Source organism: Phoca vitulina, unplaced genomic scaffold, assembly GCF_004348235.1.
Source record: "Phoca vitulina isolate PV1807 unplaced genomic scaffold, GSC_HSeal_1.0 scaffold39, whole genome shotgun sequence".
Lineage (NCBI taxonomy): Eukaryota > Metazoa > Chordata > Mammalia > Carnivora > Phocidae > Phoca > Phoca vitulina.
The window spans coordinates 7,513,862-7,536,569 of record NW_022589742.1 but is presented as its reverse complement, the minus strand read 5'-3'; the positions used below and the strand labels follow the sequence as shown (position 1 = coordinate 7,536,569).

The following is a 22,708-nucleotide window of genomic DNA, read 5'->3' as shown; positions in this document are numbered from 1 at the left end:
CTGCCACCTGATCCTTCCTATCTTCCCTTCCCTGCTTCATTTTCCCTTCTTCACTCATCACCCGCATACAAGATATTCCATCATTTATCTTGTTTATTGTCTGTTTCCCTGTCTACTGATTGTCCTCTCCTCCCAAATCTGTTCTTCCATTCTTCCTGAACACCTGGGTTTTCAGCTAGAAACTACATTTTGTGTCTCCCTTGCAGCTAGGGTGGGCTGTATGAAAAGATTTCTCCAAAGGTATGTGTGTAATAGTGATGTGTGAAACTTCACTGGCCATTTTCATAAAGAAGTTTGCACAGAATCCCCTCTTTCCTTCTGGCTGGCTGCAACTTGAAAATCAACTGCTGAGGAAGGTAAAACTGCCCCATTAGCCTGGGACCCTGAATGACCTCACGGAACAGAGACTGTCTCTTTGCTCCGGGCTATTACACCGGGGAAACAAATGCTTACCTTTTCTGGCCACTGCATTTTGGAGCTCTTAGATCGGTTTACCCTTTGCCCTAACAACACCCCCCCACATTAAAATGTAAGGTCAGGGGCACCTGGCTGGCTCAGTCAGTAGAGCATGTGACTCTTGATCTCAGGGTCGTGAGTTTGAACCCCACATTGGGGGAAGAGATTACATAAAAAAACAAAATCTTAAAAAAAAAAAAAGTAAGGTCCATGGGGGCAGACGTTTTTGTCTGTCTTGCTCACCAGTACAAGCTAGTAGAATAGTGCCTGACACTTAGTATTCAAAAAGTATTTATGAATTGATTATTAAACAGACTTTATTGTCACTACCCCTCCACATCTCCCAATCACCTTCATGGCTTCAAGAAGTCCAGATTACAAGATTCAAATTGCTCCCAAGATAGTGACCCAGAAGCTCCTATACCCCATTCGCTTCCATGTCCCCACTCCGCCTCTGAGTGTGCCCTTTAGCCCCATGAGCCTCCTTTCAGTTTCCCAATGTGCTGGGCTCTTGCCCAACTCAAGGCCTCTGAACAAGCTGGTTCCAGTATCTACTCCAAGTAGTCCCTCATTCCTTCAATTATCTATTTAAATATTATTTCCTCAGGTGGAACTTGTTGGCTACTATTACCAAAAACAGACCCTATTTCTGTTTCTATTCATTTTACTCACAACTTATGAAAATGAGTAAGTATAATATTTGTTGGCTTATTTTTAAATTGTAAATTAGATTATAACCTCCATAAGGACATGGACCACTTCTGTTTTTATACCACTTGGTTCCCGGTGCTTAGCATAGTGCCGGGCTGGTGAGAAGTCAATAAAGGGGTGAATGAATGAATGAATGCACTAAAGATGACTGTTTGTTTTTAAATATTTTGAGGTAGACACGAGTTAAAGCATATGTAGCTCTCCATAAATGCAGTCTTCAAATGTCCTTGACTACCAGCCTGACAATAATGTAGGTTTCTATTTATGGGGATATAAACTAATGCACGTTCTGGTACACCTTTAAGTGTTAGAAAAATTATCATTCCTCCCTTCCACTTCAAGTTTTTAGCTGCTAACAACCAGGTGGAATTTGAAATGACTCTTATTGGTATGATGGACCAAGAACAGCTTTTACCAGGATATCAAACTCAAACACACACACCCACGAATATAACTGGAAAAATCTGAGTAAGATTGGTGGCTATTATCAATGTCAACACTCTGGTTTTGACAATATACTGGTTTTGAAAGATGTTACCTTTGGGAGAAACTGGGTAAAGGGTACATGAGGGCTCTCTATTATTTCTTACAACTGCATGCATAGCTACAATTATCTCAACACAAATTTTAATTTCAAAGTGCCGCTTCAACATAGAAACTCTAGGATGCTGCAGAATTCAACTGGTTACATTTCTGAAGAAAACCGGAAGGAAGAGGGTGGGGAAATGAGTGAAAGAGAAGTAAAGTAGGAGTGAACATGAAACTTCACAGTGGGAAAGATTACTACATTACACTGCACTCTCTGAAAATATAAGCACATATCCTCACCGTCTACTTCAGGTCACAACGTCAAAGAGTAAAAGTTTGTTATGAAAGAAAACCTAGTTCAAGCCCCTGCGTTTTAAAGATCTGAAAAATGAGGCTCAAAAAATAACCTGCCAAACTTGAAAACTTTTAGGAAAAAAAGGAGACTAGCTTTCCAATTTTGGCATAGTCAAGGATTGCTTAAACAAGATAAATAAAGCACTAACTTGTAAAGAGACTGAAATTTTAACTACATTAAAATTAAGAACCTGTTTATTAAAAGACACCAAACAAAATAGTAAAAGGACAAGTCACCAACTGAGACAATATCTGCAACAAATATAACCGACAAAGGATTAATACTCTGAATATAAAAAGGATTCATAGGGGCACCTGGGTGGCTCAGACAGTTAAGCGTCTGCCTTCGGCTCAGGTCATAATCCTAGGGTCCTGGGATGGAGCCCCATGTCCGGCTCCCAGCTCAGCAGGCAGTCTGCTTCTCCCTTACCCTCTGCCTCTCCCCCTGCTTGTGCTCTCTCTCTCTCTCTCTCAAATGAATAAATAAAATCTTAAGAAAAAAGGATTTGTAATTACAAGTCAGTCCGAAAAAGATAAACAACCCAATAGGAAACAGCCAAAAGACATAAATATTTCAGAAGGGAAACATAAATGGCCCATAAACATATGCAAAGATGCTTAACTTCATTAGTCATCAGAGAATTGGCAAATAATAAGTCAAACAATACCAAGTGTCGAAAAATATGAAGAAATAGGAATTCATACATTGTTAATGGGAGTGCATACTGGTAAAACCACTTTGGAGGGTAATTTTACCTCTTCTTGTACAGCTGCACATTTCAAGACCTGTCATTAAGTGTGCATGTCTTCTTATATTTACGCCCAAGTGTGTGTTTGCATGTGTATATGTATAGCCTATACATACACATACACGGACTCACAGAGTTTCCATTATGAATATACACCAAAAGACACATATTTTCTGATCATAAGAGGAAAAAAAACACTTGCAAACAACCTAAAGGTCCACTGACAGAAGAATGAATAAATTCTGGTATATTTCCAAATGAGTATTATTCTGTAGTGACACTGAATGAAACATAGCTACATAAAACCTTATAAGGAATCACAGAAATACAATACTGAGTAAGAAAAAAACAGTATACCATTTCTATAAAGCTCAAATTAAGAAAACAAAACAATATATTATCTAGGTTTGCATACATAAGTGTTAAATCCATTTTTTAAAGCAATGGAATGACTCCTAGAAATAGTTAATTGTTAGAGTAGAGGGGAGGCAGGAGGATGTGGAGGGGAGACGGGGATGAGACAATAAGGTAACACACAGGTAGACAGAATTATATTGGTAATGGTCTCATTCTCAAGTTAGGTGTTAGGTATACAGGTATTCATTTTATTATTATGCACATATTTCACATATATTTTGTATGCACCAAATATTACATTTTGCAAAGATAATTTCTTTAATATGGAAGTGATTTTCCTAAGGCTATACTGTTGGTGAATGGAGGCACCAGAACAGAAAAGTTTCCAGTCCCATACCTCAGAAAACTTCCACAATGCTAGCTGTATATTGGGAACTAAAGAGACAACTGTTGATGCAACATGAATTTCATGACTACTTAAATTATTAATTCCAAACATGTATTCTATAAATCCATTAATGTCTTTTGACTGATTTCATTTGATTTTATTTTAATTACATTGCTTTCATTAGTATCTTTAATAAGTCATATGTAATGTGTCTAAATATGCACAAGAATTTTTAATTGCACTGCCTTATATTTCAAAACAGGGATATATATTCTACTGATAATTTCCATTAAGGTCTAGGGTCTAACCTAAATAAACAAATGATTATGACTTTTAAAATAGGTTTATAGAACTCCATTTCATGAAACTGCTCCCTTGCCATGGCTATTATCCTCTGGTTGAATCACTGGCTATAATAGACACAGCAAGCACTGAATTCTACTCCACTATACTACTGGTTCTAAAATTTATGCATATGAATTGTCTACTTACTGCACCCTACTGTCTCTTAGCAGCTGCCACTCAGCCAATCCAAGGGCTGCCTGTCTATCTACTACTGTGCAGCTAATTGTGTTCATGAGTACACACGAGTAAGAGTGTCCTTGGGAAATAATGTCAGGTGGCCACTAGCAAAAAAGACAGGGGTGCTGCTCCCCAGGAACCCTGCCCATCATATTTTAGCATCACCAAAAATGCTCTCCTCCATTTGAGCTGTTAGCTAAAGGTTAATATAATCAGAGTTGAGTTTAATTCTAGAACATAGTACTAACAAAGGCACAGGTCTACATTTGATCCCTATTCAGGTCAGTGTAAAACCAAAAACTACAACCACTATTAAAAGCTAATGAACAGCACGAACAGCCTAAAATTTGTCGTTGTTCCCATTCAAAGTATAGACAATTTAGTCTACACTCATTAAAGAAACTGAAGTTCGGGGTAGAGTATAGTCAAATGAGCAATCAAGGGATGGAGACCTGAGGAATAACATTGATAAACAACCCAATAGAAAACATTAAAAAAATTCCACTCCTTGACTGTGAAGCTTAAAACATATACTACAAAATTATAAAGGTAGGAGAGAACTTAAATATAGATGACCCAAGAGCGCTCACAGAAGAGGAAATTGAGGACATAGATGACAGAGCTGGGCCTGGAATTCCGTATTTCTGAACCTCCATTCACTGAATAATCTTGGACAAGCCACTTGTCCTCTCTCTGTCCATTTCCTCTGCTGTAAAATGAAAAGGCTGGACAACTGGATGGTCTCTAAGACTCTTTACCAGTTCTGGGACTCGCTGAGCCTTTACAGACCATGTAGCAGTCTGAGCCCCTCATTTGATAGATGGAAAGTGTAGCAAATTAGTTATTTATGGTAAGGTCTTTCATTCCTGATCTATATATACTTTAGATTGTTCATTCATCTTCACATGATCACGTAAGTGTGATGGTTAATTTTATGCATTATCTTGACTGGGACATGTAGTTCCCAGATATTTGGTCAAACATTCTGGGTGTGTCTGTGAGGGTATTTCTGGATGAGATTAATATCTGAATTGGCAGAGAGAGTAAAGCAGATTGTTCTCCATAATGCTAGTGGACCTCATCCAAAAATCAACCAAAAGCTTGAAGAAAACAAAATGACTGATTCCCCTCCCCCGTCTCCCCCCTCCCCCCCAGTAAGGGGGGGGACTCCTCCTGCCTAATAGCCTTTTGAGATGGGACATTGGTTTAACCTGCCTTTGGACTCGAACTGAAACACTGGTTCTCGAATTCGAACTTCCACTGTCAGCTCTCCTGGTTCTCAGGCCTTCCCACTTGGACTTTACACCACTGGTTCTCTTGGGTCTCTAGGTTGCTGACTGCGGGTCTTAGGACTTGTCAACTTCTATAATCGTAAGTCATTTCCTTAAATTAAGTTTATATGTATACATATACACATATACATGAAGTTTTAATATATATATGAAGAAACTTATTTATATATACACATATAAATAACACCAAACATTAAATATATAGGTATTTACATGTCTGTAAACATACACATGCACACACACACACACACACACAGAGCCTGTTGACTCTGTTTTCTCTGGAAAACCCTATCTACAATAAGCAAATGCATATAATGAACGAATGCTTGTAAAGCACTTAAAACAATGCCAGGAACTTACCACTCTGGTTTTAGCTGTTATTATAATGATAAGAAGACAAAGACAACTTACAACTAAATTCCACAAACCTGCAACGTATCACTGAAGCCAAGAATCAGTAATTCAAGGCACTGACTGGAATGATTATTTCTGCACACAGACAGCCTAACAGAACACAAATGCCTGTACTGAAGGCAAAATGAAAAATCAAAAAATAATAAAACCCATTTCAAATTTTGATCCATATAAAATAATAAGATTATTTCCATCCTCGTGTATTAAGGGCTTAAATCAGGCACTGAGGCATTAGTGACACAACAATAAGCAAAAATGGTCACAGTTCTTACCTTCATGAAACACTATGTAGAGGGAAGGTTGATACTAAATATGTTAGCAAAGGAATTTAATATACAAATGTAAAGCCAATTGTGGTAAGAGTATAAAGGAAAGGTTCATAATGCTATGAGAACCTGCAAACCTGGCACTGTCCAAGGGAAGGATAGGGACAGCTTCCTTGGGGAAATGATGATTAAGCTGAGCTCTGAGAAATGAGTAAGAATTGAGGCAACTGACTGCCATAGAGAAGTTTATCAGACAAGAGAAATGATATATACACACACAAAGGTCCTGTGGCAGACGGAACACAAAAAATTAGGAATATTTTTTGCATAAATAGAAAAACGCATCCTAAAATCCATACGGAATCTCCAGGGACCCTGGATAGCCAAAACAATCTTGAAAACGAACAGGGGCACCTTCGTGGCTCAGTCGGTTAAGATTCTGATTCTTGATTTTGGCTCAGGCCATGATCTCAGTCGTGGGATCAAGCCCCATGTTGGGCTCCATGCTCAGCATGGAGTCTGCTTGTCCCTCTCCCTCTGCTCTTCCCCCTGTTCTCTCTCTCAAATAAATAAATCTTTTTAAAAAAAAAAAAAGAGTAAGAACAAAGTTGGAAGCCTCATACTTTGTGATTTCAAAAGATATTACAAAGCTACAGTAATCAGAACAGTGTAGTACAGGCATAAAGACAGGCATACAGGCCAATGGCATAAAACAGAACCCAGAAATAAACCCTCACGTATATGGTCAAAAGATCTTCAAGAAGGACACCAAGGCCTCTCAACGAGTAAAAGAGAATCTTTTCAACAAATGGCACTGGGAAAACTGGATATCCACATGCAGAAGAATGAAGTTGGATCCTTACCTTACATCACATATAAAAGTCAATTCAAAATGGATTAAAAACCTAAATGGAAGACCTAAAATGATAAAAATCGTAGAAGAAAACAAAGGGGAAAAGCTTCAGGACACACTGGATTTGGTAATTATTTCTTGGATATATCACTACAAAGCCCAAGAAACAAAAGCAAAAAGACAAATGGAACATCAAATTAAAAAACTTCTATGCATCAAAGGAAACAATCAACAAAGTGAAAAGGCAACCTATGGAATAAAAGAACATATTTGGAAACCACATATCTGATAAAGGGTTAATATCTAGAGTATATAAGAGTTAATATCTAGAGTATATAAAGAACTGCTACAACTGAACAACAAAAACCCAAATAACTTGGTAAAAAATTGGGAAACCACTTTGAATACACATTTCTCCAATGATATACAAATGGCCAAAAGCATGTGAAAAGATGCTTAACATCACTAGTCATCTGAGAAATGCAAATCTAAACCATGATGAAATATCACCACACACCAATTAAAATGGCTCCTATTAAAAAAAGCATTGGCTAGGATGTGGAGAAGTTGGAACCCTTCTGCAATGGTGATGGGAATGTAAAATGGTTCAGCTACTATGGAAAACTTCAGAGGTGCTTCAAAAATTTAAACATAAAACTACCATATGTTCTAGCAATTCTTATTCCGGGTATATAGCCCAAAGAATTAAAATCCTTAGCCTGAAGAGCTACTTGCACACCTCTGTTAAAAGCAGCATTACTCACAATAGTCAAGAGGTAGAAACAACCCAAATATTCACCAATGGATGGATGGATAAACAAATGTGGTATATACATAAAGCCTTAAAAAGGAAGGAAGTCCTGTCACATGCTACTGCATGGATAAACCTCGAGGACATTATGCTAAGTGAAATAAGCCAGTCACAAAAAGAAAAATACAGTGTGACTCCATTTATACAAGGTATCTAAAGTAGTTAAATTCATAAAACAGAAATTAGAATGGCAGTTGCCAGGGGCTTGAGGGGAGGAGGGGTGGGGCAAATGAGAGAAATGAGGAGTTGCTGTTTAATGGGTATAAAGTTTCAGTTTTGCAAGATGAAAAAGTTCTGTATATCTGTTGCACAAGAGTGTGATTATACTTAACACTACTGAACTACACACTTAAAAAAATTTAGGATGGTAAATTTTATGTTACATGCTTTTTACCACAATTAAAATTTTTTTTAAAACTTTTTAAAAGATTTATTTATCTATTTTAGAGGAGGGAGGGGCAGAGGGAGACAGAGAGAGAGTCTTAAGCAGACTCCAAGCTCAGCACAGAGCCCCATGCAGGGCTCAATCTCATGACTCTGAAATCACGACCTGAGCGGAAACCAAGAGTCGGATGCTTAACTGACTGCACCACCCAGACACCGCCTCCCAAATTTTTTTCTCTTAAAAAAAGTAAGAAGTGAGGAAGAGCTGTGGGAAAGTTCGGCAGTTCCTCAAAAAGTTAAACACAGAATTACCATGTAACCTAGCAATTCCATTCCTGGGTATATACCCAAGAGAACTGAAAACATATGCCCACACAAAAACACGTACAAAAATGTTCAAAGCGGCAGCATTATTCATAATGACCATAACGTGTAAATAATCCAAATGCCCATCACCTACCTGATCAATGGACAAACAAAATGTGGTATATCCATTCGGTGGGTTACTGAGCCACAGAAAGGGATGTAGTACTGATACATGCTACAACATGGACTAAAAAACCTTGACAACATCATACTAAATGAAAGAAATCAATCACAAAAGAGCAAATATTATAGGAGGCCATTTACATGAAATGTGCAGAATTGGATGGCAGTAGAGGTGGACATGCAAAGAAGTGGACGGCTTTGAGAGCTCTTTCAGAAACCAAACCTACTAGATTTGCTGTGAGATTAGATGTGGGAGATGAAGGGAAAGGCGGTATTAAGGATGACTGCTAGGTTTCTAGCTTGAACAAGTGGGTCAGGAATGGTGTCATTTATTGAAAGAGGAAGACTGAAGGAGGAACAAATATGAAAGAGGAGAGATGTTGATGGTTTAGACAAGAGTAGCAGTCGTGATGTGAAAAAGAAAAGTACATCAACGTCGTCTGGAGATACACTGGTTGAGAGAATAAGATGTAATTCGTGTTCCGGGAACACACAATGATATGGTCAAGTCTGAATGTCTACTAAAGAGCCATGTTGTCTAGCGGTAGTGAAACAGAAGGGTACTGTAAAGAATGTGCTCCTGGACCAAGGCCTGATCCCCAGCTTTTTAAATCCAGTCACACCTTGGAGATATTGCAGGGTCAGTTCCAGACCACAACAATAAAGCAAATATCACAATAAAGTGAGTCACATTCATTTTCTGGTTTCCCAGTGCATATAAAAGTTACGTTTACTAGGGCACCGGGCAGGCTCAGTGAGTACAGCAATGTGACTCTTGATCTTGGGGTTGTGAGTTTGGGCCCCATCTTGGGCATAGAGATGACTTAAAAATAAAATCTTTAAAAAAATTATGCTTACAATATACTGTAGTCTATTAAGTGTATAATAGCATTAACAATGTACATACCCTAATCTTAAAATTTTATTGCTAAAAACTTTTTTTTTTAAAGATTTTATTTATTTATTTGAGAGAGAGGGAATGAGAGACAGAGAGCACGAGAGGGAAGAGGGCAGAGGGAGAAGCAGACCCCCTGCTGAGCAGGGAGCCCGATGTGGGACTCGATCCCGGGACTCCAGGATCATGACCTGAGCCGAAGGCAGTCGCTTAACCAACTGAGCCACCCAGGCGCCCATTGCTAAAAACTTTTTTACTGAAAAAAATGCTAACCATCATCTGAGCTTTCAGCCAGTCATAATTATTTCACAGATTACCATAACAAACATAATAGTGATGAAAAAGTTTGAAATACTGTGAGAATTACCAAAATGTGACAGAGACACAAAGTGAGCAAGTGCTGTTTGAAAAATGGTGCTAATAAGCATGCTCAACACAGGGTTGCCATAAACGTTTGATTTGTAAAAACACACAATATCCGCAAAGCACAATAAAATAAAGCACAATAAAACGAGGTATGCATATAAATGACCATCAGTACTCAAGATAATAAACTATCTACCACAATGTCCCCATGTAGTAAAAGTTTCTGAAAGTAAGCATTATATATGCAGGACAAATAACCATATACTACATGAAGCAGTATCTTGAAATATTACCCCAGGTGCTTCCACCCTAGTTCCTACCTTATTGCTTCTGCACCGAGTCAGAAGACTGATGACCACCATCACTGAAGTCATGGATTTCGGAAAAGAGCCCACAGAAGATTCCTGTAGCTATTGTTTTGAAGACCGAGAGCTGCCTGAACTCCCTTTTTAGTTTTCCCTCTTTTAAAGTTTAAATCTTACCACAGCAAACATAAGGCATTGAAGACCAAGGTTTTGGTCTTTCTCCAGCATTTGGAGGTGGAACCCATGCCCTCTGTTGACTTGTTCCACTGCTCTAAGTACCATAAGCAATAACAGGGTCTAACTGCTCCAGTAGATTGCTTCTTCCTGTAATGAGGTTGCCCGGCCCTAAAATTCCATGAACTTCAATACTTTGGGTCCCTTACCACCCAGTTCATATGCTACCTCCTCTACCAATCCCTCCCCCAGCCACAACAGAGTGAGATTCAGTGCCCTCTTCTGAAAGGCGGCCACACTTACTGTGTGTGCCTCTATAAAAGGAGAGCAGCACTGACTGATGACCAAATGCCCTGTAAGGAGGCTGGTCTTGTATGTAATCTTCTGTCTCTATACTAGACTGCAAGCTACTGGAGAGCAGGGCTGTGCCTTACATACTTCTACAGCACAAGCAGGGCATGAGTGTTCAAAGGAAGCCTGTGATTCACATGAATGTTTTCAGAAAAGAAGCCAAAGTTAATTGTGCACTATACTATAGACCCCTTAATCCATATTATTGCAAACTACATTAATTGTGAAGCTTAAAGAACATCCCTGCTGCTTACACAACAGGTGTAGCTTACATAATCTGCTCTACCCAGCTGTTACTTACTTGTGACAGTTCGCCCCTGGCTTCTGCTCCCTATTGATCTGTAGGATTACTACATCTTTCAGTATGAGTTCCTGATTTATTCCTTGCCCAGATCATAAAACAATTATTAATTTTCCTTTTTGATAACAGCAAAAAAAAAAAAAAAGACTGAAACTTAAGAATAAGCAGAGATATCCCTGCGGTTTTTCATGACTGTAAAACTCAAAAAAAAAAAAAAAACACTCCTGGATTCAAACAATATAAATATTGCCATAAAATGCATTAACCCAAGAATTTTATTCTTTTTTTCTTTTGGCAGGTTTTCCCTCCATAGTCATCCTTCACTAAATACTCTTCAGTATGCCTGCACTTTGGCATTGTGTTACCTCCCACCCCCAAATTTTTAAACCAGCTGCTGCCTATGAGCTAACAGCTAGCCATGTACAGAATGCAATGAGGTAATGATGCAAATGAGTGTTGGGACTATGGGTAAATGAATGGAACAAGGAGGGAGGGGGTCGTTAACAAAAATCCAAAAGTCAGGAAAAAATGAAAATCCACGAACTTGGTGATGCTCCAGAGAGGAAACCAGCAAGTGTTGACGCTAAACTGGCAGAAACATCAATACTTCCTGGCTCCCCCACTGGGTGCATCAAGTTACCAGCGGGCAGGCTGCTCTTCTGCTGCAAGTGACAAAAAGTGAATGCATTCAACAATATGAAAAAGGATGACCCATAATCCAGAAGCATGGCTGCATGCAGCAAAGAAAAGGGGTGGTGACTGCTGGGAGTCTCAGTCTCAACTCTGTTGATTAGCTTAACGACCATGGGCAAGTCACTTCCCTCCACTGAAAAATACCAGTATTTGTAACATTACTGTTAGGAAAGGGTTAACCTAGCAGGCCTGAGACTGCTATTCTTAAAAAAAGGCCTGCTTACAAAGCTCGCAAGCAGCTGGGGATTTGGATTTTGGGAAGGTTCCCACCACCCTAAATGGTTAAGAGTAGCCAGCTGTGCCTAAACTCTTGGTACAAACAATATGGTTTATGCTAAATCCTGTTTTCCTTCTGGGAGTCTGGAATTTTGGCACATACCAGGCAGAGGGGGTCTACATGACCAAGTCCCTGTAAAAACCCTGGGCACGGAGTCTCTAATGAGCTTCCTTGGTAGACAACATTTTATACAAGTTATCACAACTCGTTGCTGGAGGAATTAAGCACAACCCTTGTGACTCCAGTGGGAGAGGACCATTGGAAGCTGCACCTGGCTTCCTCTGGACTTGGCCCCATGTGCCCTTTCCCTCTGCTGACTTTGCTTTGTATCCTTTTGCTCTAATAAATCATAGCTGTGAGCACAACTATATGCTAAGTCCTGTGAGTTCTGCCAGTAAACCATGAAACCTGGGAGTGGTTTTGGGGACCTCTAACACAACTGGAATAGTGTGAAATAGTCTACCAAACATTTTCCCAACAACCTGATGAAGTATTATCAGATTCATTCTGTAGATGAGGAAAAGTAAAGACAGGTGAACAGAGAATGTACACAGAAAATAAATATTTCAATGTTTATGACATGGGTGCTCTTAAATTTTAGTGAATTTCAGAACCATCTGGAGTGCTTGCTAAAAATGCAGTTTTTCAGGGACCTATCACCTGAGACTTGGATTCAGGAGACCTGAGTCCTAGGAATCTGTTTACAATAAGCAGCCCGGATGATTTTTTTCTTTTAAAGATTTTATTTACTTGACAGAGAGAGACACAGAGCGAGAGGGAACACAAGCAGGGGGAGTGGGAGAGGGAGAAGCAGGCTTCCCGCCGAGCAGAGAGCCCGATGTGGGGCTCGATCCCAGGACCCTGGGATCCTGACCTGAGCCGAAGGCAGACGCTTAACAACTGAGCCACCCAGGTGCCCCCAGATGATTCTTATGCAAGGAGTCCAAAGATGACATTTTGATCAACGCACTGATGTCTATGAACCACAGTGCCCAATTTCCCAAGCTGGGCAGTAAATGGCAGAAACAGAATTTGCACCAACCCTTTTAACAAGGCTGAGTCTCTTTTCACAACAAAACTGCTTCCAAATCCCTTAAACTCTACAGTTCCTCTGGTCTGCTGCTTCCAAATCCCTTAAACTCTACAGTTCCTCTGGTCTGCTGTCTTCTTGCTAATGGAATCCACCCAACTAATGGCAATGAGGTGCAAACAGGAAAGTATTTTACATTCCCAGCACCAAATACTAAGTGATATCCTGAATTAAAATAATGCACACTTACCAGGGAAAGCCAAAAGACATACAGCTCTTGAAGAGTTAACACTGCAGCTTTGTTTTTCAGAAAAGACTTGATGTGCTGGTGGCAACAGAAAATATAAGCTAATGAACGGCATTTAACAAAAAGAATGTAAATTTGCTTATAATTTTAGAAGTTGAGGATAGTACATTAATTACAGCTTTTTATGTATGGCCAAGGAAGGGGGAGGTGCTAAAGATAATCTTTTGAATTAAGAAAACAGCCTCATGTAAACGCTAGTTTTTCTGATTACTTTTTAAGCAGGCATGAAATTACTTTTTTCTGATCATTTTCACCTGTGACCACAGATTCAGACTGTGTTAACAATTCAGATCAAAACAATACCGAAAGTATTTATTGAGCATCTACTGTTTACTTGATGCTACACTAGCTGCAAGATCATTATCAAGAAGATGGTTTGATTTTTCCAGGAATACCTAGGCAAAGAAGAAGAGACTAGAAAAGTACAGCCACCATAATACTTTAACATATAATGAAGGAGGCTAAGAAAACAAATAGATGCTTGAACAGGATAGGCCTCACTAATCCTCCTACGTTCTATTAATTATATATGGGGCAAAAAAAAATGATGGCAATCTGTACTTCACAAACACAGATTAACCTCCCAAATCTGGATATCCATGGTCCAACATTATCTATAAGCCAGATAATCAAGAAGTCAGCCAAACCAGCAATCCATCCATACACTGCAGTCATCGAGGGGCTGTCTGCCAATGTGCTGGCATAGGGCAACCCACACCCATATCTGCAGTGCCGAATGCTCATTCATCATTAAACTGCAGTAGTGTTAACATATGCTGCAGTCATGCTACTGTTTGTTTTACAATCACCACTGATCCACCCCTGTACCAAGCCAAGAAGGTTAAGTGTGAAGTGAACAGAAATAAACTTGAAAACGGCACCTAGCTCACTTATGGAAGCCCAGAAACTCCCTCCACCCAATCAGAAAAGTTCTCTCAATCTCACAGTCCAGATGCAAAAGATTAATCCGTATAAAGCACTACAGATGTACAGGAAACTCCACCTCCTTGATGGAAAAAAAACCCAGTTATTTTGTGTCCCATGCTTTCACCCTCTTTGGGGAGAACTGATCAACCATGTTAGACAAGCAATCAGCCTTGATGATTTTTTCCATAAACCAGTATATGAATTCACTCATGGGCTAGTTCTTTGCATATCATCCAGACACAGGGAAGTTAGTCATGGCTCTCCCAGGGGCCACTGGCCATCTTTTACCTCCCAGAACCCACTGCCCAGCCGGTGGTTAACTGGTAGAGTAGGTGAAGAAAACAAGCTCATTCGGAGAGCTGCATCAATATGAAAATGGCCAGTTTCACCTGCCCAAATCTCACCTCTGCTGAAAGTTCATTAAGAGCACGGGAAACTACCTGATTTGTAGGCACTCAATACTGCCCACTAATAAAGGGTTGAATTATGAGCCGTAGTCATAAACAGGAGCAAACGGTAAACCTATATAGAAGGTATTTAGAAGACTTTCAGAATTTTATGTTGCTTAATCAATAAAAAAAAAAATCAGGAAAAAAGGAATTCGTTTTCAGGCTATTTAATATATAATTTAACAGCAAGTAAATAAATAGTATTTATTTCAAGTAATAGTGACTCAACCCTAAATAGGTTTCCCACCTTACACAGAATCAGACTAGCATCTATTTGCAAAAGAGCAGTTTGCCATGTATAGGTCACATTGAAGGGTCAAACGCAACAAATTCCTTTTTACCTGAAATCCAAACAACCAGGATATAACTGAGATTGTACACTCTTATTTTTGGTAGAAAAACAAATGATAAGCATACAACAGTAACTTCTTCATGAAAATCAAGTTTCACGGTACGTTATAGATGTGTTAGAGACAGTGTAGTCACCATGTCCTCTCTATCTATTGCCATGCATGTAATGATAATTAAAGCTTCTGAAGACAGGGACTTTGACTTGCTCACCCATGTGTCCACAGGGCCTATCATAGTGCCCTACACATAGTAGGTGTTCAGTGAATATTTGTTGAATGAAATAACGCTCTGCAAGATCATAAAATAACATAACCATCTAATAAAGATTATACTATGGTCAGCACAGGGCAAGGTCTGGGCTAAGGGTGCACCACTATCCTCAAATTTCCACTTGTTCACCAGCCTGAAAGGTCTCCAAACCCTGTCCTTTTGGGCTTTTAATGGAGGCTTCGTTACAGAGGCACGACTGATTAACTCATTGGCCAATGGCTACAGAACTCAATCTTCAGGCCCTCTCCCCTCCCCAGAGGTCAGGGGGTAAGACTGAAAGTTCCAACCCTCTGATCACAAGGTTGGATTCCCCAGGCAACCAGCCCCCAACCGGAGGTGCTTTCCAAAAGTCGCCTCATTAACATAACAGACACCTTTACTGCTTTCGTCCCAGGGAATTCCAAGGATTTTAGGAGCTCTGTGCCAGAAACTGGGAGAGACCAAATATATATATACATACATACATATGTCTTCTTATAAATCACAGTATCACACCTAATTAACTAGAACTCATTCTTCATAAGAAGGAATTTGCTACAAATATCACTGTCTGTAAGTAATAATTATTTATGTGAAACACATAAAAGCTGTTCATTCAAAAAATATTTATCGAACTCCTACTATGCACCTGGTACGTTGCTAACTGTTCCTGCCCCGAAGCTTTCAGGCTAGGGCAGCCTTTCTCAGCTGAAATTCCTCATCTGCGGATGCATGCATAGGAGATAATTTATTATATGCAATGGATGCCCTAGGGCATGAGGGCTTAATTCTTAAAAAACTGATCTAGGGTGCCACACAAGTTAAAAGGAGATTACAGTAAGATAAAAAAGGTTGCTTTTAGTAAGGTCAAATTCAACTGTTAAACCTAGCCATGTATGGGTGGGTGGAGGGATGGGTGAAAAAGGTGAAGGGGAGGAAGAGTACACTAATCTTGATGAGCACTGAGTAATATGTGGAAGTGTTCAATCACTATATTGTACACCTGAAACTAATGTAAGACTGTACATTAACTACACTGGAATTAAAAAAAAAATAACCATAATAGCCATGTATGAACTACCTGGTAGGAGCCAAGATGCACAGACTATTTGTAAGGCTTGTGTGAATGCAAAAATACTGCAATACACACATCTGAATTAATTTCTAAACATAATAAAATGAACTCATCAATATTTCCAGGCTCAGCAATGTCAGGCCAAGGGTTTTAGTAAAGTGAAGCGGGGGGGGAAACAAAAGCTTAATTACCCTGATAATTGAAGGAAACCGAGAACCTTCTTGCTGCAAAAAAGAAAAAAAAAAACATCAATTACCTGAATTATTTTATTAACTGCCTCCCAATATTGCTTCACTGGACTGGCCTTGGCTTGGACTCAAAGTAATAAATTAGTTATCCATTTCACTAATTATTTTAAATATTTTTGGTCTGATTTTGAATTTTCATTCCACCTTAGGCAGTCTAATTGCTTTCTAGTCCTGAGCCTCTTTGATTCGACATTTTCTGTGTGATATTACTATATGCTGCATGCTTCATGGAACCAAAGCAGTTTGAGAGCTTCTAGAATCAGAGACAAAATTTTTCCAGTATTTCACTCACAATTTAAGCTTTCATTTATCAATGACCTAGAAATTCATGCCTGTTTGATATCATTCTGAGAAGCTAAATTGACAGCATCTACTTGGCCCAACTCCTCTGAATCTACTTTATCAAGGAATGTGTTCTTTTGAATCTTTAGCATGAAATAATGTCAAAAAGGTCTGGGGGCAGGGCACCTGGCTGGCTCAGTCGGTGGAGCACGCGACGACGCTTGATCTTGGAGTTGTGAGTTGGAGCCCCACATTGGGTGTGGAGCTTATGTAAAAATAACATCTTTAAAAAAGGGGAGGGGTAACTCATTGTTTAGACTCTCATTAAGTCTTTAAACCCATGTGAAAATGCTCCTGCAATCATTAGGAATTTTATGAAGAGTAAAAGGATAATATAAAAGTCCCTGACCCCTAAGTCTCAACTAGTCCAGACTTCCAATTAGACATGCCTTTAAAGGAAATAAATTGTATAGACAAAGCTACTATTTTTTATTATATTTATGGAAAATGGAGATGTTGATTGGGAATAGGTGGTGCTTTTATTATACTCAGACACGCAACTCTTAAATCTTCTAAGACACCCCCTACATGCCTAAACCCTAAAATCCTACACCAAATCCACCAAATTTCTACCTCAAAACTGTCAAAAGGAAAGTCATAATTCATCAGAAAAAAAGTATTATTAATGGCAAGGAAGTCAAGGCCATATCTTTAAGAAATACAATGAAGTACTATTTCTTTTAGCTTGAAATTGGAGAACCTGAGGAGATGGCATTTTTAAGACGATTCAGCAAACACTACTGAGCCATTAGAAGATGATGCTACTCCCAAAAGATATTTACTTCCCACCTCAGGTTTAAAATGTAAAGCCCTATGGCCACATGCATGTAGTTTTCAGTGACCAACAACTACAATCAACACCACTGTAATTTCTGTCATGTTCAAAGTCTATTTGAGATACATATAGGTACACACAGAAAACCACTTAATTTTGAAAGGAATTCACAGCCCCACTTCTGAAATACAAAAGCCATCATAAGACAGCACCCCACTTGGACTATATCTACATTGCTGTGCAAGTCTCAAAGTCCAACCTAAATCTCAAACTAGCCTTCTAGTGATTTAAATAGGAGTGCTCTTCAAATAATCTCTACCAGGCAAAAGATGAGGACAGCGACATACTGATCTAGGGGAGATAAAATTTGCCCCCCTCCCATTTTCCAAGTCATCTTTAGCAATGAGTATTCAAGAACATATTTCACATTCAGTCCAATGGTTTGCAGATTAATTCCTTGCCCGAGGCCTCCGGCTCAGATACAACTCCTGAGAACCTTACAGCTTACTGCACTGGTACAAATTCCCAAGACTTACCATAGTCATGGTTGCGCAGGAAAACGTGAGCAGTCGGGTATTTCAGGCGAACAATGAGGTCAAAGCTCATTTCAGTGTGAACGTAAGTGATTCTCTGCAGAGATCTTGGTCGGGGATGCAAAGTACTAGCCTCAAACCTGCAGGCTGGCACCTCAACCACTGCTGCAAATTCTACTGCGTGCCCTAGCTTCCTGGGCCAGCACTGCTTAATTACCAGACCCTGATACAATGCAGATCACTCTTAGCAGAAGAAAATCAAAGGCGGCTTTTAGACCAATAGTTGGGTTGTATGGTTTCAAATGTTCAAACCCTTAAAAAAAATCGGGGATGTCAGCATCTCAATTTTAAGATAATGAATTCATTATGAACCAGAGTCCAGTTGTTTTTGCCTATTCAAGTGCCCTGTGAAAAGATTATCCTTCTCCAATTATTACAATTCGCTCTGTCACCTTTCCCTTTTTGTCAGCCCTAACAACACTCCCAGATCACAAGAATCTAATGTGAAATACAACTATGAAGTACAATGCTTTTGTACCTTCTCAGGCTAAATGTGAGAAACCAATTTTCGTCCCTTGCTTTGGCAAAGCATCCAGTACAAGCCAATTCCTATAGATTTCAAGATGCTTGATATGTACAACCTCTTTTGCTCTGTGCCACAGGTAATCTCCAATTGCATAAGACAGGTTTCTGGGTGAGGTAAACATTTAGAAAAACATTAACATAGCACTACTGTGATAATATCCTCAAAAGGGATGTACAATTATTTCTTTTAGCCAGGGTTCATTCGTGAAAGTTTCAAATGCAGAGAAAAATGAGAGCAAATTCATCCGACGCCTGAAAAAAATGTTAGCAATGCTCTGATAAGGAATAATCACATGAAAAGGGCCAAATCGACAAGTTCTCAAACATATATTTTAATGGGGGTGGGTGGGAGCGCACAGCACTGAACCATTTTTCTGAACGACTGAAAAAAATCAAAATTTACAGATGAGCCCTTTCCTTCACATCATTGGCAGAAATAAAATCCTATTCCCGCCACCTCATCTTGCAATTAAGGAAGTTGCTACAAATAGCACAGAAGTAAATGGTCCCGGCTTTGCTCCATTCTTAATGTACTCTCTAGGAGTAAACAGGTTACTCAAAAAAGTCAGTAGCCAGAAATCGCTTTTCTTGAATGCCAAACTCCCACGGAAATACAGTTCCCTTTTCTGGGGATTTGCAAGGGGTAAACGTGGACGGAGGAATTCAGCCGGAGCCTGCCTTTTCTCACCGGCTCGAAGTACGGGGCGTTCAGGGCTCGGTGAGGTTTCAGACGCCGCCGTGCAGCCTCCTCGCGTCTCCACATCCACCCAGCCCACCCTGACAATCGCCTTCGCTTTTATTATACCCTAAAGGTGAGCTTCTTAGGCTGGGTCTCCAAAGTTTGCTCAGCCTCTGGTCAGCAGACCCCCGCCCGGCCGATCCCCGGGCAAGGCTGAGTCCTGCCCTCGCCTCCAGCTCCCTCACTCCCCAGGTCTTTTTTTGGGACACAGTGACAGGTCTAGGTTTACCTCCATGTGCTCGTGGCAGAGGAAACAAAAGAAAGCAACCTCCCTGATAATAAAACGCCATCTTCGACTAACTGGCAAACCGAGGGGCCCCTGGACCGGTCCCCCCACGAATCCCACCACCATCCGGCCGGAGGGCGGCCCCCGGTCGGAGACAGAGTTTGCAAAACCCCGGGAAGCTCTGGTTAAATTGTCCGGGGGGAGGGGGACTCTGGGAGCCTTACCTGCCTCCCCACCCCGGCCGCCCGGGCAACGTGGTTCAGTTAAAATCTAAAAAGAGGGTGGTGGTGGTGGCTCCCACGGATGCAATTATCCCCTTAGAAAATTGCTCCGAAGGACCCAGCGAACGGCTGGCGAGCAAGCAAACCGCACGCGTGGAGCCGCAGCGAGTGTACTTACAAAACGATTAAAGCTCCGGCGGAACATCGCGACGAAGGCTGCCGGGCGCCGAGCTGGGCTCTACTGAGCTGTCTGGGAAGGTGCCGTCCACAAAACACACTGCGGCGGGGGCCGGCGGCGTGAAGCGGGCGGCGAGGCGGGCGGCCCCGCCACCGCCTGCCCTCCTAGGCTCTCCGCGCTTCCCCCGCCCCCCAGCCGCCCGCGCCCTCGCGCCCTGGCGCCCGCGCCCCCCCCCGCCCCGCTCCCGCCCCACTCACAGCCCGCCCCCGGCCCGCCCGTCTCGGGGGCGGCGGCCCCGCCGCTCCCCCTGGTCTGGCCCCAGTACCGCCGCCCCGCCGCTCCCGCAGCAGCCTGCCGAGAAGGCGAGCCGGGCGCGCGGGGGAGGGATGGCGGAGGAGCACTAGGCTCCTCCCGCGGGGAGGGGGGCGCCCCAATCTCTCCGCCTGCGCCGGGCTCGGCACCCCGCTGTCTGCACTCTTCCCCGGCACAGCGCCACCGCCCGCCCTCCCTCCCCGCCGGCCTCGGCAGCTAGCACGCGTGCTTCCGCCCCACTTGGGGCACGGGGGACCCTCCCGGGGCACCCCGCGCCTCACCTCGCCTCAGCCCCACACTACTCCCCTGCCCCGGCCCTAACTCGTGCGCAGCACCGCTTCGCTCGCAGCCCTTTCTCGGTCCGCGGCAGCCGCTCTGCCCCGCGCTTTCGTCCCGCACCCGGGCTGGGGAACCACTGTGCAGTCCGCCGGCCCGCCCCGAGCACGCGAGGCAGCCGGGCTCCCCGCTACGCGGCGGGGAGGAGCCGGGCTCTCAGCGAGGAGTGGGGACAGGCAGGACACTGTGGAGACCCCAGCGGGGGCGGAGCGGGGGGATTAGTTATGAAAGCCGCCCCCTCCTCATCTGCAAAGGCGCGGGTCTCCCCACCACCCTCGCTTCGCTCCCACCTACGCAGCTTTCCCTCCTCCAGTTCTTTCTCCCGTCCTGCCTCCCCGCCTAAGCCGTCTTACTTCCACTTTCTCTATGAGGTTGTAAAGTCAGGCTTTGTGTCGCTGCCGCTGCGCAGCGGGGCGGGATTTCCCTGCCACCCCCCCACCCCAAGCCCCTCCCCCTGGCCCCCTCCTCCGCGCATCTCCCAGAGCATCCTGGGAGTTGTAGTCCAACCGTGCCCCCGTTCCGCCTCGTACTGCGGGCTGGGAGCTCCCCCACTCGCCCGGACGGGGTTTGCCCAAAGGGTTGAAGGAGGAAGCGGCTGAGACCGCTGCGCCGCACCGCGGTTCTCGGCTCCGGCTGGATGTGGTGGCCGGGAGTGCTCCGTAGATTCCCGCGGTGAGAAATGTGAGGAGGATAAATGAGGCAAAGCCCTGAATGCTGGGAGCCTTGCCTAGGACTCAAAATTTATGCTCCAGGAAACCCTCTACACTCTCGGCTCCTAGTTTGGAACTGGAATTTGTGAAACTTCAAAAATTAAATATAAAACCTGAATCTCGAATTGCCACGAGACCGGGCATCCCAACCCCCACCTCAGCCGACTTGCACCGCCCTGTTGGCTTGCCCCGAGGCTGCTGGAGAAGAACTTTCAGATTCCTCTATAAAAGTAAAGATGAAATAAGTAGAGAGTTGAGAAACATTTACACGAGCCTCCTGCCGCGCCACATTCTCCTGCCAGTTTCGAGCTGGGGACAGGGTCAAGCTACACCACAGGCCGCCCCTCAGGTCGTGAAGGGCCTTTGCTGCTGGGCACAGGCGCTTCTTTTCCTCTCTGGGGTTTAGATTTATGTCAACAAATCTTTACTGGGCATTTTCTTTGTACCAGGCACTGTGCGAGGGGCTGGACACGGCGACTACTTAAAAGACCTCCCCAACAGGGTGGTTGCAATCTAATGGGGGGTGGGGGGGATAGCGACAGGCAAAAACCACGTTTGAAAGTAATGACTGCTAGAGTAGAGACTCCCAAGTGCTGAGGGAAATTCAGCAGAGCGATACTGCATCCCAAAGGGGGCTGGGGAAGCTTTCCTGAAGGCTCTGGAGATTGAACTGGACCTTGCAACGTGGGAAGGTTGTAGAGGGTGTGACCGAAGGAGCCCAGTGGGCAAAGTCCAGGCCGAGGGAGAGGTCGGTGAGAGGTCGGTGAGAAGGCGCAGTGCAAGCTAAGAAAAAGAACACATCGTCTTGGCAGACGCCCGGGATGTATGGGTGGGGCGGCCCAAATGAACATTAAAACCCAAAAGGATCTTCAGAAACACCCTCTGAAGTTCGAACTTGATTCTGTGAGCAATGAGTAGCCCATCCCCAATGAAGTGCCAATGCAGGAGACTTAAGGTACGTTCCCAAATAGTCTTAATTGCCAAGAAGTAATACGATTGGAAACATTCGCAATTCTTTCCCTATTACAGTTCCTTCTGTTTGTTCACACTTGAGGCTATATCTAATGATTTTTAAGATTTATGTTAGATGTATATTAATCAGATATTAGGATATTTATTTTATTGGCAAAATGGATCTAAGGTTTTGTTCTGTACTATTTCAAAGATTTATTTTCGAAT

The 22,708-nt window shown here is 42.4% G+C and overlaps 1 protein-coding gene across 2 annotated transcripts in view; it reads right to left on the bottom strand.

Moving 5' to 3' along the window:
• The window catches only part of ATP11C (ATPase phospholipid transporting 11C), a 175,713-nt gene extending 154,522 nt beyond the window's left edge, over window positions 1-21,191 (bottom strand). The window contains exons 1-2 of one of the 2 annotated variants that reach the window (XM_032428196.1): window positions 21,173-21,191; window positions 20,172-20,270 (exon numbers count right to left, since the gene is read on the bottom strand). In XM_032428196.1, the coding sequence (XP_032284087.1) occupies window positions 20,172-20,198 (27 nt within the window). In that variant the 5' untranslated portion in view covers window positions 20,199-20,270; window positions 21,173-21,191. The other variant, XM_032428200.1, reaches the window with a different exon arrangement.
• Window positions 21,192-22,708: the final 1,517 nt, after the last annotated feature.